Below are 18,280 nucleotides of genomic sequence, written 5' to 3' on the forward strand. Positions count from 1 at the left end.
ATTGCTCACTTTATATCCACTTTCGTATTCTTAATATTATTACAAATACATTGTAAATAGGATATGTACAATATCTGTTATGATTAAGACAAGACAAAATCTTTTTTGCATTCATATCAATTCATTTGATAAAAATATAAGTTAAGAAAGTCCTTCATTGCTCCTACAATGGGGAAATGTCAAATGTTACAGCGGCAAAGTGGGCAGGAAACTAGAAAGAAGCATCAATAAAAAGCTAGCAATAAATAATAAATAAATAGACAACCAATATAATAAGGAGGAAATATAAAATAAAATAGAAAACCACATATTTGTCCAAATGTTAGGTCTCTGGGGACGAGCAAACAGCATCTGTGCCTTAAAAGGATCATCAGTGAATCTGCCCTGCACAGCTGAACATCCCACTGCAAACAACAAATGGTACACTGTAAACTTGGAGGAGTACGACATTCTTCAGAAGGAGCTCCCTGCAGATGGAAATCATGCAACGTACAACATGTCAGAAGGGAATAACTTCACTCTAACATTCAAAGATCTGAGAGAGAGTGATGCAAACAGTTACTGCTGCAGAGAGAATACTGACCAACCACAACGCTGCTGGGACTATAGAATTCAGCTCCACGTTGCAGGTATGGTGGCTGTCAGTAGTTAATTACTTACACTTAAAATATATTAATCCTTAATTTACTCCTCATTACCTCAGACCTGCAGGTGAAGGTGATTCCCACCACAGAGGGACAGACAGTAACACTCATGTGTAGCACCAGCTGTCCTCTGACTGAAAAGCCTGCAGCCTACATCTGGTACAAGAACGGAGAGTTTCTCTATCAGGACTGGTCTCCCTGGTACCAACAGCTGGTCAGCAGTGATGAAGCAGTCACATACTCCTGTGCTGTCAAAGGCTACGAGGATCTCAGAGCCCCTGAAGTCTCAGTGGGTGAGTGACAACGCTTAGCTTCTTCTTTTGTAAAACATTTGGCTAAACTTTAAAAAAAAAAATACTATGGTCTGAAATAAAAAAAAAGATACTGAATATCATTGTTTTTTTGTCCAGATTCTGTCACTTCAACCTGCTTTAATGTGACCTATGCTAACAGGAAAATGTGTTCTGATAAGCAGACATCAGAGGATGAGTTCTGCTCCATCACATATCCCAGAGGTTAAGTTTCCTCCACTCTACAAGCATTTACAAAAACAAAAACACATCTTCAAACCTCCTCGCCCCACATTTAACACAAGAGAATGAGAGAATATCTATTCATAACAAACCAAGTTAATCAGGTGAGTTACAGATTAGAGCCTTTTCTAGAAAACGTCACTAAGCCACACATTTGTTATTAATAGTGGTAGTAGTAGTATCAGCAAGTAAGAAAATTGTTATAGCTTTGCTTTCCGTAAATGGGGAACTGGCCACCTGTTCACACTCCAAACAAACAGGTGGCACCGTATCACCAGCATATCTGATGGGTTGAAGATTAAAGGAGCAATACGTAGCTATTGTAGCAAAATGAGTGCAGCAGTCCAAATAGCAAGTCGGAGGCATAGACTGTGTATTAAATAGGTTGAAATCCTATTTAACACACAGTCTATAGTTGAAGTGAGTTGTTTCTCTTTGCTACGAGGTCTCAGAGACGTATACAAAAGCAGCTTCTCATTTCTAGCTGATGACAGTGACTTTGTTGGCTAAAATAATAAATAATATCTCGCAAGCATGTGAGCTACTGCTAACTCCTTGACTTGGCGGAAAAGACCATCTCCAGGTGATTTTTAACGTTTCCATCTGACATGTTTTGAAACTGAAAGTATAAATGTAGCTAAAGTTACCTGACAGCAGTGCACATGGTATTACGTTAATACTGAAAAACTGAGGCTAAAACTAGCTTACATCTCAGCACGCACTGGTCAGATGGTGAAATACGGCAGATACATCTACATGATAGATGACAGAAATACACTGATTAACGTGGGAAAAGGAAGCGCAGGGACTAGGTTAATGCAGCGGACTCGGAGACAGGTCACCCAGCCAGATGCGCCGGACTGCAATCATGGAAGACAGCTGGGAAAAGCTAAGCTAAGCTAACTCATCTTAGACCTGAAACAGCAAGACAGAGTGAGATGCATCATCATCGACCCACCCCCCAAAAAAACAAATGCAGATGCAGTGGGATCTAACAAGTTTGTCTGGAGGTAAAGTTACTGCAGCTAGTACGCTAGTGTTAGCTAGCTTAACATGCTAACATTTGCACCAGAGTTTTCTTATTAGTAGGGATGCGCCGATCAAATTCATACACATGCGCTGCACAATGGTAAGGTCCTGCATGCAGCGACACATGCTTGCATGAAGTTGGTAAAAAAAGAAAATCTCACTGGTATTTTTTTCCTGTCTCTCAATAGAAGTGCATATTCAAAAGACACTCTCAGAGGGCTATGTCACTCTGAGCTGTACCACCAGCTGTCCTCTGATTGGCTCCCAAACCGCCTACAGGTGGTACCAGAACGGACAATTAAACAGCTTCACTGAGAGTCATGATTATATGGTTTCCCGCTCCTCTGATAAAAGATTCTCCTGTGCTGTGAAAGACCACGAGGATCTGCTCTCTGCTGAAGTCTGTGAGTATGAACGTGAATGTGTCAGTTTGACATTTAAGATTACAGCGAAACTTTAGGCGTTTCTTTTATCTGTTCAGAGTTCGACATTTGTATTTGTTTGTATCCCTGATAGCTAAGATTTTATGAAACATGGCCTGTCACACTGCAGTTACACTGGGATTAAACTGTGGAAAAATTAAAACATTTAAGCATTTATTTTAAAAACAATCATGGCAGTTAAATAAATCAATAATCACACTGAAGCTTTAAAGGGACAGTTCACCCCAAAATCCAAAGACATATTTTCCCCTGGCCTGTAGTGCTATTTAACCATCAAGAGAAGGCAGACATCTCTGAAGCTGATATCTCCAAAACTCTGCAACTCACACTAAAAACATGTAGATGGATAAATAGCACTACAGGCCAGGGTGAAAATATGTACTTTTCATTTTAGGGTGAACTGTCCCTTTAAAATAAATCAACAGAGCTACAATTAAGTTTTTCATCTATATTTCAGGTCTTAAGAATAAGAAGTGTTGGAGTGTGAATTATGTCAGCAGGAGAATCTGTGGTCTGAAAAACTCCTCAGTCAACATTTCAAGTGAATATTTTCATCCTGACGACCAGCAGCCGAAGTCTAAATTTTGGTATAAAATAAAAAGAGGTGCGAAGGAAGAAACTAAAGAGCTTATTGAGGCTGCGGGTCGAGTGGAGTATCATGACAACATGAGGAACCTCCACGTCCTGATGATTCAAAACCTGAAGAAGAACGACTCAGCAGAATACAGATTCGGACTCCAACAAGACAGAGAACAAAAACAGTTCAATACACCTGGAGTGACTTTGTTTGTCACAGGTAATTATGTGAAATATCACACTTTATGGATGTAACAAATGAAGAAAAATTTAAATATTAATTGCAGATGAATTTCCATTTAGAATTCAACCAATTAAAACTATATTAACCAACGGTTTAGAAATGTTTTTTGTGCCTCATTTGACATTTTGTCTGGCAGAGCTATTTGTTGAATAAAAAAAAAAAATCTAATTAAAAAGAAAAAATAAGAAAAAAGGGGAAAACATTTTTAAAGGGGGGCATTTTTATATATTAATGATTAATGGATTGTTAGTGTTTTCATCTGTCAGTTAAGGGAAATGCACATAATTTGCAGCACTACCTTTAACTTTAACTGCTTCTGCTTTTCTTCTTTTAATAATATAAAATAAAGGCAGCAGCCAACCTAAACATGCAAAAATCAACTGAATTGAAATGAAATGAATTGTCTTTGAATTATTTATGAATTGCAAAACAAAAACAATGCAGAGTCACAAGAAGTCCTTTTTAAAGATAAAATAAAAATGATAAAAAAAAAAAATAATACAATTATTAACCATGTAATATCATGGTACATATTTTCACAGTACAGTAAGTTATTGAGACATCTTTTTATTGCAATATCGCAATATTTGGTACATCATTATATCCCCAGTACCTTTATATTGTTATATAGAATTTGTTATTCACAATGTTCAGCCCATACTCTTTGGCTCTGTCCCACTCAGGAGCCATGTTAACCAAAATCTGCCCCTTGCACCTCTGCAGCTCTCTAATTAGCATCCTGCACCTCCTGTATGTCATTTGTACAAAAACCAAAGTGTAAAAACAATAAGACAGTTAAAGTTACAGGGAGTTATGTGTATTTCTTGACCAGACACAGTCACGGTGCATATATCCAGACTTTCAGACGTTTTGGTGGCATCTTGCAGTAGGTGCTTCACCATCTGTTGCCTGGCGGGGATCTGCACTCTTGGTTATAATATGTGTGTGTGAAAGCAGTTCACTTTACTTAATTGACACACAAAAGAAGACACAAACTTTAAATAATGTCTGTTTTACGCTGAGTAATCTAATAATCTAATCATGTTTCAGGTCTGACAGTGACGTTCACTCCTTCTGCAGAGGTGACAGAGGGTCAGAGAGTCACACTGACCTGCAGCACCAGCTGTCCTCTGCCTGACAACACAAAATACATCTGGTCCTTGAACAGTCGACCTCTGACCCTGCCAGAGAACCAACACAAACACCTGGTTCTAGACCCAGTCAGCACTCAGCATGCAGGAAACTACTCCTGTGCTGTAAGAACCCACAACAAGATCAGCTCACGAGAAAAGACTCTGACTGTTCAAGGTGGGCATGACTTTTAAGTTTGTAGGCATTAGAAGCACTTTTTGCACCTATGCAAAACATATGTAACCCACTCTCTGAGTTGTTTTAAAGTTTGTATAATCAGTAATACAAATCTCACGTCCATCTTTTTTCAGCTCATGGAAAATCTATGGCAATAATTAACATAGTAAGGCTGACAGTTATACCACTGATCCCGATTCCTCTGCTTCTCTTCAACCTGTGGATGAGGTGAAACACTGTTTTTACTTTTACTTCGTGTTATCAACATCTTACTGACTTGATGGGTGACAATAGTTATTTGGTTTGGTCTGACCAACACAAATACAGGAAGAAGAAATCTCTGATCTCCGCAGCTGAGCACGATGACAGAGGTCAAAGGTGAGAACATAAGCTGAAGGCCAGGAACGCTGTCTGTGTGTGTGTGTGTGTGTGTGTGTGTGTGTGTGTGTGTTTCCCTCTGTCATCTTCTTTGTTTTCTGTGTTCTACAGATCAACTCATTACATGAGAGCTTCTCATTATCGGTCATGAATCCTGTGAATGCAGCACAGAGGAAACCAGCGCAGCAGAACACTGTTTAATGTCGGCTTTGGTTTTAGGCACAGACAGACCCCGGGTGGCGCTCAAACACCTGTACTTTTGGCTTCTGACTATACGTATCCTTTTGCAAAACATGTATTTCATATTTCTTTCTAATTTTATATTTAAGTTAAGTTCTCAGTTGAAAGTATGTTTAAATGCAAATTGCTGCAACTCAGTATAGACTTGCTCTGTAGTTTTGAAGGTAGATTGGTTGGTTGGTTTATTATCTTATTTATTCAGACAGCAGTGTTTTTCAATTTTGTGTAAAGATTTGCTGATTTTGAATGGTTGTTTACATTATAGATCTCTTTGCAAACTGATCATTTTGTAAAAATATTTTGAGTGTTCAATATCTGTGCGATTGTGTGGGTACTGAAATCAATAGCTTTGTAAGTAAGTCAAAAAAGTGGTATGTCATTTTATTTTCAGAAATAATTATGAATAAATATTATCACCTGAGCACCTGCCCCTCCAAATGTCCCTGGTTTTAGTTATCACAAATAACGTTTTAAACAGTCGGTCTTGTTCATTTAGGTCCCTTTTGTTATGGAATTTTTTGTGAGCCATCTTTATCTCAAAAGCCCCTGAAATGTGTGCAACAAAATATAAAGGTCACACAAACCTATGTTATATGGTCATCTTCTTTCCCTTTTGGACAAAATGTCACAGCAGAGGATCTTTTCAAACAAAAGCTGTGTGGTGTATGAACACAAAAATGTTTTAAACAGCTAAACAAAGTAGATTTGAGCAGTGCTACCTTTTTAAGATTTTGAACTGCACAGTGCGGTGTGACGTGTATCCAGTTTATCAGCTGCACATCTGTTTACTTCCTGTCAACGCTATGATAACTGTCACCTTCAAACTTGAGATTTTCCATCCAGTTAGTTTCTTCGCTCATCACAGTTAGCTTGTTATATATTGTTAATACTATTTGTTTGTATTTTGTGTCTTTCAGCGTTCTGATAATCACCCTTAGTGTCTTATTACAGTTCAGCATCATCATCTTCATTCAAGCTCAACAGGAACAAAACAAAACTCACCAAAACTGTCTCGGCTCGTCTTTCCACAATTCCAACAATCACCAACTCTGGTTTGGTTGAAATAAACTCTTAATTCACCTTGTTTAGTGTGCCAACATCATCACGAGTGAGAAGAAACGGCGCTTACAGCCAGAATATTTTCACGTCTAACACGGCGAATTGCGGGTTTATTTCGACCAAACCAGAGGCGGTGATTGTTGGAGCAGCCGAAAGACGAACCATGAGCCAAAGATGTGAGTTTGAGTTTGTTTCTGTCAACGCTGAATGAAGACGACAATGCTATCTGGCGAGCTTAGGTTGCTAAAACTAAGACACTGAGGTGATAATCAAAATGCTCAGAAAATACTAAAATGAACAGTAATAACAATATGTAGGAATCTGTGGAAAGAAGCTATCGTAAGGAAGCAAAATCATTCATTTGCAGGTGAAGACATGCAGCTAGTAAAATTGCACACAGGCTATCGAACTTCAGAAACTGTTTCTGATTCTGTGGAAGAGGAGATGATTTTCTGGCAGTTACTTGATGTGTCAGGCTTTACAGACTTTTGCAATACACTATGTAAAAAAATGACCCCAAAAAAGTAATTACTGGTAAAGTATAGCGAGATAAAAGTAGTGACAGCCTTTAGATGGAATCAAGTTTTCAACGTGACATTATGTGACATTAAAAAAAAAGTTTACAGAGTCCTGAAAGAGGAAGGAAGAGAGATACAGTGATTAGCTGTGTGCTGTTCATCAACCAAACCATACCAAACCAGTAATCTACTCCGTCCTCTTCAGACATCACTTTAGGTAGTTTTGACTGGCGAATTACATTTCATAATTTGTGTTACTCAATCAATTATCCGATCAGAAACAGGACTACGGGCAGCCATGCTGCTGGCAGAAGCTGGATGTGTGTTTATGGGTTTGATCTTGTGCATCTCAGGTATGATTTATTGTTTATCTCTTTTTGCTACGGTACTTAATGATTACAATGATATGTGATTTGTCTGTTTTACATTCAAGAGTTTGTTCTTTTACAGGCAGTCTATTCGCTTCACATGAGATCATCTCTTTTATTTGTGGGCAATCATTTTTCATGTGAAATTGATTAGGCTGCTGAAATGATATAAGGTCCTAATAATGGCCAAATCTATAATAATGGAATGGTGAGAAGTGTTCTATATAGGGCACTTCTACTATTGGTCACTCTCTCTGAATTGCCATGTTGGATTTTGGGCTAATATTTTGTTGGCAATGTCTAAACCTTGCTGTACAGGGTACCATGCCTGCTGCATACTGATTGTAATGATAGTAGCAGCAAAAGTAGAAGAAGAACAACATAAACAACATGGATGTGCAGCACAGAGTGAATAAAGTCACAGATTAATATAAAAGATACAGATGATTATCATTACCAGTGAACACAGCACTGACCCCTTTCAAAATAAAGGTCAGATAATGGTTTAATGCTGAGCAGAATACTATTGACTGACTTTGCTAGATTTTTAATTTTTGGTTTTTCCATGATGGCCTTGTGGACGACATGAAACCTTTCAGTGAGCTGCATTTTTCCCAGCTCTGCTGTATACGGTCATCCCCTTTATCTGAATTTCACACTTTTTAATGCACTTATTTCTTTAATCCAAATTATACATATTTATATTGAAAATTATTTTATTTTATATTTCATTTCCATATGTTTATGTACATGCATGTAGCATGCATGTTATATTCCTACTTTTTATGTCAAACGCGGGTTTACATGGTTTTCTGATTTTTAATTTGTTCTGTATGTCCAGATGTTTGCTGATAAAATCTTCTGTTAAAGGGGTTCAGGGACGAGCAAACAGCATCTGTGCCTTAGAAGGTTCATCAGTGCAGCTGTCCTGCTCAGGTGAACGTCCCACTTCAGACATGAAATGGTACAATGTACACGAGAATGGATCTACATTTGTTTTGAAGGAGCTCCCTGCAGATGGAAATCGTGCAAAATACAACATGTCAGAACAGAGTGACTTCACTCTAACAATCAAAGATCTGAGAGAGAACGATGCAAAGTCCTACTGCTGCACAGAGAAAGCTGACCAACCAGAACACTGCTGGCAAAACAGAACAGAGCTCCGTGTTGCAGGTACAGTGGCTGTCAGAAATTTATTACTTACACTTAAAGTATATTAAGTCTTATTTTACTCCTCATTACCTCAGACCTGCAGGTGAAGGTGATTCCCACCACAGAGGGACAGACAGTAACACTCATGTGTAGCACCAGCTGTCCTCTGACTGAAAAGCCTGCAGCCTACATCTGGTACAAGAACAGAGAGTTTGTCTATCAGGACTGGTCTCCCTGGTACCAACAGCTGGTCAGCAGTGATGAAGCAGTCACATACTCCTGTGCTGTCAAAGGCTACGAGGATCTCAGAGCCCCTGAAGTCTCAGTGGGTGAGTGTCATTACAAAACCTCTGGTTTAACATGTCTTACTTTCAATGGCATTCAACTTGAAGTGGACAGACACAAATCTTATGACGTACTATTATCAAGTTCAACAGTGAAAATAGTGGTATCAATTTTATTGAGTCATCACAGACAATATGATAAGTATAAGCAATATATACAACACATATATACATATTAAAATGGCTTTTAACAGCATACAAAAGTTTCTTTACATTTTTCTCAGAGCAACATAAATTTGCATCATCTGCAAAAATGACAAGTTTGGCAGAATTCAGTAAAACTGAAAAAAGAATTTATATAAAGTATAAACTGTGAATGACATTTTTCTTCCCCAGATTCTGTCACACTCTCCTGCTTTAATGTGACCTATGCAAAGGGGAGAATGTGTTCTTATGTACAGAGATCAGAAGATGAGCCCTGCTCCATCACATATCCAACAGGTTAAGTTTCCACAGACACAAACACACATCTCATCCTTCAGTAATTTACAGTGACTGATGAAGAGCGTTTTTTATCATCTTCCAACAGAATTACATGTTCAAAAGATTTCTGAGATCGGGAAGTTGACCACACTGGCCTGTGAGACCAGCTGTCCTCTGACGGACCCTCAGACTGCCTACAGGTGGTACATCCACAGAAAGTTACACCGTCCCTGTGACAGCCAACATATTACACTTTCCTCCGCCTTTTATCAAATCTACAGCTGTGCTGTGAAAGGCCATGACTATCTGCACTCTGCTGAAACCTGTGAGTATAAACCGGCTTATGATATTTCTCAGTTTATGAACTACGGCATTCATAACATTAGTCTGAAGGGAATTAGGAAATATAATAATCTGAATAATGTTCAAACACCATGGGGGATGGACAACAGAAAAAAACTTATTATTTGTATTTTTAAATGCTCCCATATGGAAAGATGTAAATTTTACTAAATGTTTCTATGTTTTATGTAAAACGTGCAACTCCTGATACCAGATACAAGATCCTTTGTGCAATTTAACTTAACTTAAATAATTTGGGAACTTTAAAGTACTACTTATGTCAGTAAATCAGCAAAAACAATTAAACTTATGAGTTTGGTACCTACTGTATTTTTCGGACTATAAGTCGTTCCAGAGTATAAGTCGCACCAGTCAAAAAATGCATCATGATGAAGAAAAACATATATAAGTCGCACTGGACTAGTCGCATTTTTATGGGAAATTTATTTTAACCGTTGTCCGTGCTCTGATATAAAGGTGGTTGCATTGCATGAAGGTAACACCAAGAAGGTCCTCCCGCAAAGTCATTTATACCCTATGGTGTTCTTCACCATAGGGTATGTGCAATATGTGTTATGTATTTGTATGTGTAATATCTGTAATGTGCAATGTGGATTATGTGCAATTTATTTATTATGTTGTTTGTTTTATCACTCTGTGGAGGCATGTTGTGTGCAGCAGCACCAAAACAAATTTCCCTATGGGGACAATAAAGTATATCGTATCGTATCCTATATTCGTCGCCTTCGCAACTACCAGGGCGTGGAGAGGTAACTGCACTGTTGACAAGCCTCTCCCGGCAGCACGTTGTTCAAGCACCCATTTGTGAACTCGTTCCTCCAGCTGTGGCCATCTTGCGTTTAGCCCGCGATTAGCTTTCTTAGTTTTCTTCATTGCAGTAAGAGTAACCTCGCTCCTCCCCTTCTCGCTCAGTCCAAACTTTCTTTCTGCTGCTCGATTACCGTTTTCAGCTGCATATTTCACTGCTTGCAGCTTGTAATCTGCAGAATATGATTTTCTTTTGGGGGGGCATTTGTGTTAAGTCTTTCTCAGTTGTCTTTAAGTTAATTTTTAAATTAATTTTCAGTGGTACAGGAGTAGCAGATACTGGTAGTTGTCACAAGCCTAGAGTGCCCTCTCACTGCTGTAGGTAATGTTTACTCCTGACCTCATGTCAGTCAGTGTGAAATAACATTTAAGAACATATGAAATTATATATTTTAATATATACAAGTCGCACCTGAGTATAAATTGCAGGACCAGCCAAACTATGAAAAAAAGTGTGACTTATAATCCAGAAAATACGGTATTAGTGCCAGTTTTGTATAAAAACCTTAAAAGATCAATGTGCAGCAATTGCACTTGGAAAATGAGTACTGCAGTCGAAATATTAAATAGGTTAAGATCCTGTTTAATATACAGTCTACGGTTGAAACGAGTTGTTTTTTGCCCCAGCCAGCTCCTCCCCAGATTCACGGAAGCTCAGGCAGGCTGCAGGAGCGCTGCAGGAGCGCTGCAGGAGCGCTGCAGGAGCACAAGGCGCGTGCAACACCGTAAACTGACAGTAACAAGCGACGACGAGTCCTACACTGTAAATCGTCCGTTAACGGAAAGCTACGCCCGTTCAAATTAACCTCTACAAGATTATTAATGATTTCTTAGGACTTATAAACAGACACTCGTTTGGCGAATATTCATACTCTTGCCCCCCACCCAAAAAAAAAACAAAACAAAAAAAAAACTAGAAACATTATATGAAACATATACGGAAAACATAATTCGTGCATGCATAATGTTTACTTGATTCAAACTTATTTCATATGTTGATGTTGTATGAGAAAAATGCAAAAGGAAAAAGGTACACAGCAGATTTATTTTTGATTATATAAAAATTGGTTCTGAGCAGGTGATTTAACTGGACAAGAGGGAACCCGTGAGCGCCGATACAGAGGACTACAGCACTGGGACTTTTAAAGCCACTACAAGTTTGCTACGAGGTTTTTAACTTGGTTATGAAATGGTCCTGATTAAAAAAATATATAAACAACACAACAACAACTCCCAGTCTGTGTTGTGTCACACAAAAGAAGAAATAATCCAAACTGTGTTACTAAAATCTTTCATCTGTATTTCAGGTTTTACAGGTGTGTCTTGTCACATGGTGAATTATGTCACCAGGAGAATTTGTGCACTGGAAGGTTCTTCGGTGAACATTACAAGTATATACTCAGACAACAACGGGTGGTACAGTAAATTATGGAGTAAAGTAAAGAGACGTAACGAGGAAGATGTTGAAGTTTTGTCTGAGGTTGCGTGTCATCTGGAGTTCCATAGCAACGGGATGGAGCAGCGCGTGTTGAGAATCACTAACCTGACAAAGAATGACTCAGCAGAATACATGTTCAGAATCCAGACAGACAATAGAAGGCCATTGTATGATTCACCTGGAGTGCTTCTAGTTGTCACAGGTAATCTTTCAATCAAGAATCTGTTGCTCCTTTATCACGTGGTAGCAGCCATCAACGGATTATGGCAGCGTCTGCAAATACGGGCATTTGTGACTCTTTAGAATTAGTAAAAAATCACCCTCTATGGATTTTAAATTTAACCATCATTGGCTGTAATAAATATAAATAGGTACGCAAAATTGCATACAGTTTTTTAAGACTTTAATCTGAAACATTTCACGGTTTTCATCATTTTTTTCTTACACATTTTAATGTAATGTTGCAACAAGGATAGTTTTATTATGTTTTTTCAATTTTAGACATTTAAATGTATATTCATTACGCTTTGTGCATCATTGTAAAACTGGCATCATTTTAAAAATAGGGGATTTCATGGTTTTCTCTTACTTCACAGAGCAGCTGGATTCACAAGACCTCGTGAGAATCCATCTTGCCGGGCTTAAAGTTAGCATTTAAAAGCATTTAAAGCATTTAAGCATTTAAAACTCACCAAAACCATCTTTCTTCATCTGTCCACTCTTCCAACAACCACCAACTCTGGTTTTGTAAAAATAAATCCTTAATTCGCCAAGTGAAAAGAGTGACTCTGCGGGCTATTTACCGCTCATTCCTCACCGTTTTCACCCTTTTCTCAATGGAAAAATATGTTTTCGCTTTTGTCCCAGCTGGTTTTGGCAAGAGTTTGAGCTGACCGGTTGAAGTTATTCGTGTTAGATGTGATAGACAGATGGTTCGTCTAGTCACCTATCAATTTATATGGTTTCTAAAGACGACTTCACAGATGGTTCTGTGTAATAAACCATCCGCCGTGTCAGGTTAGTTACACGTACCACAGTTTGAAAACCTATGTCTTAGTTTATCATAACTTTACCTCAGGCCAACTGATATATTTTTAACACTTAAAAAAACTGTAATAATTCTTTTGCTCCTTGTTTTGGAAAATTCAGATCACTCACAATTCAGCCTTAAGTGCTTCACATTGCAAAATTGAAGCAACACAGAAAGGTAACAAATAGAAACAAACAAATGCAGAATAATACAAATAAAAAATTTCAAGAATAAAATTACGAAAAATAAAACAAATGTTTAAAAAAAAACTATAAATGTCAGTAGAATGGCATAAAAGAAACACTAAGGATAAAAAATAATTTAATAATAATCAGCTGAATAATTGTTAGTTGCAGCCCTAAACGGTTAGTAAAAAGAAACTTCCTAAACTGCTTCTTCTCCAAACTGGGGCTGTGCTGACTGCAGTTTACTGTAGGTACACTGACTATGAATAAGTACCTCATACGACCCCTAAAATAATCAGAACCATCTCTTTACCATAAATTAGTTTTTCAAACTTTGCCTGAGCCTTTAGTCTTGTGCATTTTCTGTGCAATATCTCTTGCATATTGTATGTTTTCTGAAATAACTGGCATCAGGTAATTTGATTATCTGATAGACACACAAAAGCTTAAAAATGTCTCCTTTTTTGTAAAATGATCTATCAAACCATCTTTCAGGCCTGAAAGTGACAATGAGTCCTTCTGCAGAGGTGACAGAGGGTCAGAGAGTCACACTGACCTGCAGCACCAGCTGTCCTCTGCCTGACAACACAAACTACACCTGGTACCTGAATGGTCGACCTCTGACCCTGCCAGAGTACCAACGCAAACACCTGGTTCTAGACCCAGTCAGCTGTCAGCATGCAGGAAACTACTCCTGTGCCGTCGAAACGCCCCAAAATATCAGCTCTCATGAAAAGACCCTGACTGTCATGGGTGAGCATGGCTTTAAATTTGAATTGAACAGCACTTTTACCATTGAAACAGTCTGTGTTTGAAGTACTCTGTGACATGAACGATTGGTTTTTGACTCTACGACCAGAACCCAGCCATTACTGGATTTTTGGGTCTGATGCTGATATGAGGGAGTAGAAAATTCCAATATCGGCCTACATACAGAATATGTAAACACTCTTTTTGCAATTATCCCTATCCCTTATCAAACTTTGACCAGTTTTAAAACGGAAACAACAACCAAAAAAACAGGTAAATAAATACAATGCCTCCATACTGCTGGTTTGGAGTAATCCAAGTCTCTTAAAGGCCTGACGTGGCGTTCACTTGCAGGCGCACACATCAACTAAGGATTTTCACAAAAAACATGGTCTCAATCGGTGTTTCCCAAACTTTTTTTCTGGGGACCCGCTTCTTAAAAATGACAAATAATTGCAACCCAGTGTCTAATAAGCCTGTCAATAAACAGTTAATTTTGTTCATAAATTAACATTCCTGACCATTTTTACAACCATTTCCACATCACCTTATATTATCTTGACAAGAGCTGTGACAATTAATTGATAATGAACTGATCATTTAATTGATTGCCAAACAATTTTGATAGATGATTAATTAGTTTGAGGAATTATCTGAAGAAAAAAGTCAAATTTCTGTGATTTCTGCTTTTTAAATGTGAAAATGTTCTGCTTTCTTTACTCTATTCTGCATCACTTTGTATTATCTTGATGCATACTATTGAAATCATTCACATTTTAATTACTTAATAAATGAGAAATAAATGCATGTAGGGCTAAAGATAAACAATATGGGACATTTTTACATCATAATGAGACAAAATAAGCGTGTTTGATGAAATTAGCAGGCTCTCATTTTTACCTCTTATCAGTAAAACAATATACACATTTTACATTTTAAATTTGTGGTATTTCCATCATAGTCTTTGATTTATTTGGTGACGTGAAATAAAATCTCATACGTCCCACCTGTGGTTCCTGACCCGGTCTTAACTTGGCACGTTGAGACGTTAGGAAACTCCAGAATACACCAGACAAGCAGTATGAAAGCTTGGTCACCATTCGTTTACATTTTTTTTGGAGATTCTGCGACACTGTTTTCCCATGAATCTCCAGTGGTATTTTGTAAATTAAAATAAATAAACCTTCTACCAAGGACAGTTCTTTTACATTTAGAAGGACAGTTAAGACTCAGTCCTGAGGATTGTGGAGGTTATGGTTTACATCCAGAGCCGAAACCCACAAAATGTAATTCTACTGCTTTTTATTGTTTTGAAATATGATGCACTGGTAACTTACATCTGTCATCAACCTCTCTCCAGCTCTAGAGAGAACAGTAATGATAATGAACGCAGTAAAAGTGACTCTTTTATTACTGATCCCACATGCTGGATGTGTCTTCTGCCTGATGATGAGGTAAAAAAACCCCTGCTATTTCAGTTTTTGCACTTTTATTTTCTATATTCGACGTCTTCTTGTTTTCTCGTCTTCTCATTTTTTAACATTAGTAACTTGCACAATGTGACTCTGATAAAACCCAGGAGGAAGAAAACTCTGACTTCCACTGCTGAGCGAAGAGACGTGGTACAACCTGGGCAGGTGAGTACAAAACCTGAGACCTAGAAATTACTTTTTATTGTTTAAAATGTTTGAAATGTGGATTTTTTTCTTTTATTATAATACAGTGGAATAGGTATTACAATACAAACAAACACAACACTTTGTGAATGCAAGTGACTCATACATTCATTCAAATTGGCCTTTGTCTCTCCTCCTTCTTTGTTTCTTTTCATTGTTTTTATGTTCTTATTTATAAAAAACTACTTTTGTAAAATTTGAAAGGTGCTATAGGCCACTAAATAAACTTTACTTACTTACTTTATTTCTTTATTTTTTAGTGTGTTGCTTTTTATTAATCTTTTAACCTATGTAAAGTATCTTTGAGTACTATGACATTTTTTATTTTAGTTAGTTTTATAAGTACACAATACAATTTCACCACAAGGAGTTTTTAACTGGTTATGGAATAGTCTCAGCTTTAACTAAAATGTGTTTCATACCTAGTTTTTGATGTTAGTTGACTGTAATGACCTTGGCTCCCTCTGTCATCTGTTTTCTGTGCACTTCAGATCGACAGCATCGCGCTCGTGACCGTGACTCCTGCAGCACAGAGCAAACCCGCAGAGCAGCAGGAAGCCACTGTGTGACATCAAGATTTTAGATATCTCTGTTTGCAGAGCGCAGATTAAACATCTTGTCTTGTTCGGTTAGATTCAAACTGGCAAGACGAGGTTCGAGCACTGCAAAGGCAGCTGTAATCTCTAAATAGTATGTGGCCCGAAGGTCACAAAAGGCCACATAAATCGACCCTTGTCCTTTCTCCTCCCTCAGCAATCGCTGGGTGTCCGATACAAGGCTCTTATCTGCAGATGATTAACACATCTGATCATGGAGGCGTAATGGATGTGTGAAATGTTGATTCTAGTTCAAGTCTGTTAGATGCTTTTGTTAACTTTCTGTGGTGAACTGTTGCATATTGTTCCCACCATTAACAAATCTACTCAGTTTTTTGTTATGATTAAACAGTATTCTTGCTGTATTTTATATATTTTGATGCCATTTTTATCTGATTACAGTTTTACTTATTTCTTCTGTCTTGTTTGTTTGATATATTTACAGTTGGTTGAATTTCATGTTTAATATCATATTCATATTTTATAAACTGGAGACAAGCCCTCCCCTGCATATATCCATTCATTTTATTACTGTATGTATTTTAACATGATGTTTTGACAGGCAAATAGATTAAAACTTAATCACAACAGACTGATTTCTTTTTAAAACTATTTTTTTTCTCCCCTACTGTAGGTAAAGTGTCCAAACAGAGAAACAAGTGCGTTTAAAAGAACATGACACTAACAGTATCCAGCATTCAAGTGAAAAACCTTTAAATTAATGTTACAAAAACATGAACAATTTTGAGACACATCAACCAGGAGACATGAGACATGCAATGTACTGACATGCGCAAAAATATTTTACTTTATTGCCATTTACCTTGGACTGAAAATCACCAGTGTGCTTAAGCAGCTAACAAACAGGTAGTGTGAAAACTCATTATTTACTTTGAAAAAAATATTTTTGACCGAACAATCTTATCTCCAGGTATACAGCCTTGAAATGCAAGCTTTGAAGAAAGCTAGAAATGGACCTTCAGTCAGGATTATGTCGTCAAAATAGAGTAAACTTTAACATTAGCTAACTTTAGCATTAGCTCATGTTACGTCCTGAAAATAAACATTAATTCAGTGTTAATGTTTGTTAAATTAGGCTACCTGACAAGCAAGCAGAGTTGGGAGGGTTACTTTAAAAATATGTTCTGATAAAGTTACTTATTACCTGTTAAAAATGTAGTTGTCAACATAATCCTAGTATAACAATAGGAAAGTAATGTAACTTGATTTCTTTCCGTTACTTTTGGATTACCTGGGTTTAAAGTATGGTGAAATTGTTTAGCCGACTATAGTATTTTTAGGGCTGCAACTAATGATTATTTTCATAATCGATTAACTGGTCGATTATTTTCTCAGTTAATTGATTCGTTCTCCTCGTCCTCTGGTTTTGTCCACAATTCAAAAATATTCAGTTTACTGTGAGAAAGAAGTAAAAAAAAAACAGAAAATATTCACATTAAAGAAGCTGAGGTCAGAGAATTTTGACTTGTTTAAAAAAAATATGGCTTTAAATTCCTGTAACGGTTATTTTCATTATCAATAAATCTGTCCAACCTTTTTTCTCCTTTAATCAATTAGTTATTTGGTCCATCCAATGTCAGGAAATTGTGAAAAATGTTGATCAGTGTTTACCGAAAGTCCAAGATGATGTCCTCAAATGCCTTGTTTTGTCCACAACTCAAAAATATTCATTTTACTGCCAGAGTTTCCTTAAAAAAAACTGATTCAACACAATTAATAGATGCAGATTAATACTGCTGTGTGAGTGAATGCTGTTGTTGTGCAGGGCAGCAGCTGCGGCAGCTGCTGGATGTGTGAAAAGCATCTGAAACAGCTAAAACATCCACCTGAAATTTATTTACATTTTAAGATCACAGCTAAAGTAATAAAATCATTTTCTTGTTCATTTAATTCATGTGAACGATTAATGACTAAATTGTGTTAAATGAAATTTCTCATAGCTCATCTACATTCTGCAGGAGTTGTCATTCAACAGACAAGAATGCGACACACACACACACACACACACACACACACACACACACACACACATCAGTATTTTGTAAAAACAAAACCTCAAAGCTGACAGCATGTTTCATTATGTGGTGTTATCCAGTAGATGTCACTGTTTGACTTTATCAGATGCTTGACTGCAACAATGTGCCATTTGCCTCAG

The 18,280-nt window shown here is 37.3% G+C and overlaps 2 protein-coding genes across 3 annotated transcripts; both read left to right on the plus strand.

Moving 5' to 3' along the window:
* Positions 1 to 334: 334 nt before the first annotated feature.
* On the plus strand, positions 335 to 5,009 carry LOC146329586 (uncharacterized). Its single transcript, XM_084712387.1, has 7 exons — positions 335 to 629; positions 704 to 937; positions 1,055 to 1,159; positions 2,395 to 2,610; positions 3,107 to 3,445; positions 4,520 to 4,777; positions 4,912 to 5,009. The coding sequence occupies exons 1-7, from the start codon at positions 497 to 499 to the stop codon at positions 5,007 to 5,009; spliced, it is 1,383 nt and encodes a 460-aa protein (XP_084568513.1). The 5' UTR covers positions 335 to 496.
* A 1,538-nt stretch (positions 5,010 to 6,547) lies between these two features.
* On the plus strand, positions 6,548 to 16,681 carry LOC146329587 (B-cell receptor CD22-like). 2 transcript variants are annotated; one of them, XM_084714853.1, is made up of 10 exons: positions 6,548 to 7,325; positions 8,211 to 8,513; positions 8,588 to 8,821; positions 9,173 to 9,277; positions 9,366 to 9,584; positions 11,737 to 12,069; positions 13,578 to 13,835; positions 15,193 to 15,286; positions 15,412 to 15,469; positions 16,000 to 16,681. In XM_084714853.1, exons 1-10 carry the CDS (start codon positions 7,271 to 7,273, stop codon positions 16,075 to 16,077), a joined length of 1,737 nt encoding a protein of 578 aa, XP_084570979.1. In that variant the 5' UTR covers positions 6,548 to 7,270; the 3' UTR covers positions 16,078 to 16,681. The 2 variants fall into 2 exon arrangements, with proteins under 2 accessions (XP_084570979.1, XP_084570978.1); XM_084714852.1 differs by having other exon boundaries at positions 6,555 to 8,513.
* Positions 16,682 to 18,280: the final 1,599 nt, after the last annotated feature.

This window comes from Lutjanus erythropterus, chromosome 3, assembly GCF_056507025.1.
Source record: "Lutjanus erythropterus isolate fLutEry1 chromosome 3, fLutEry1.hap2, whole genome shotgun sequence".
In the NCBI taxonomy this organism is placed as follows: Eukaryota; Metazoa; Chordata; class Actinopteri; order Lutjaniformes; family Lutjanidae; genus Lutjanus; species Lutjanus erythropterus.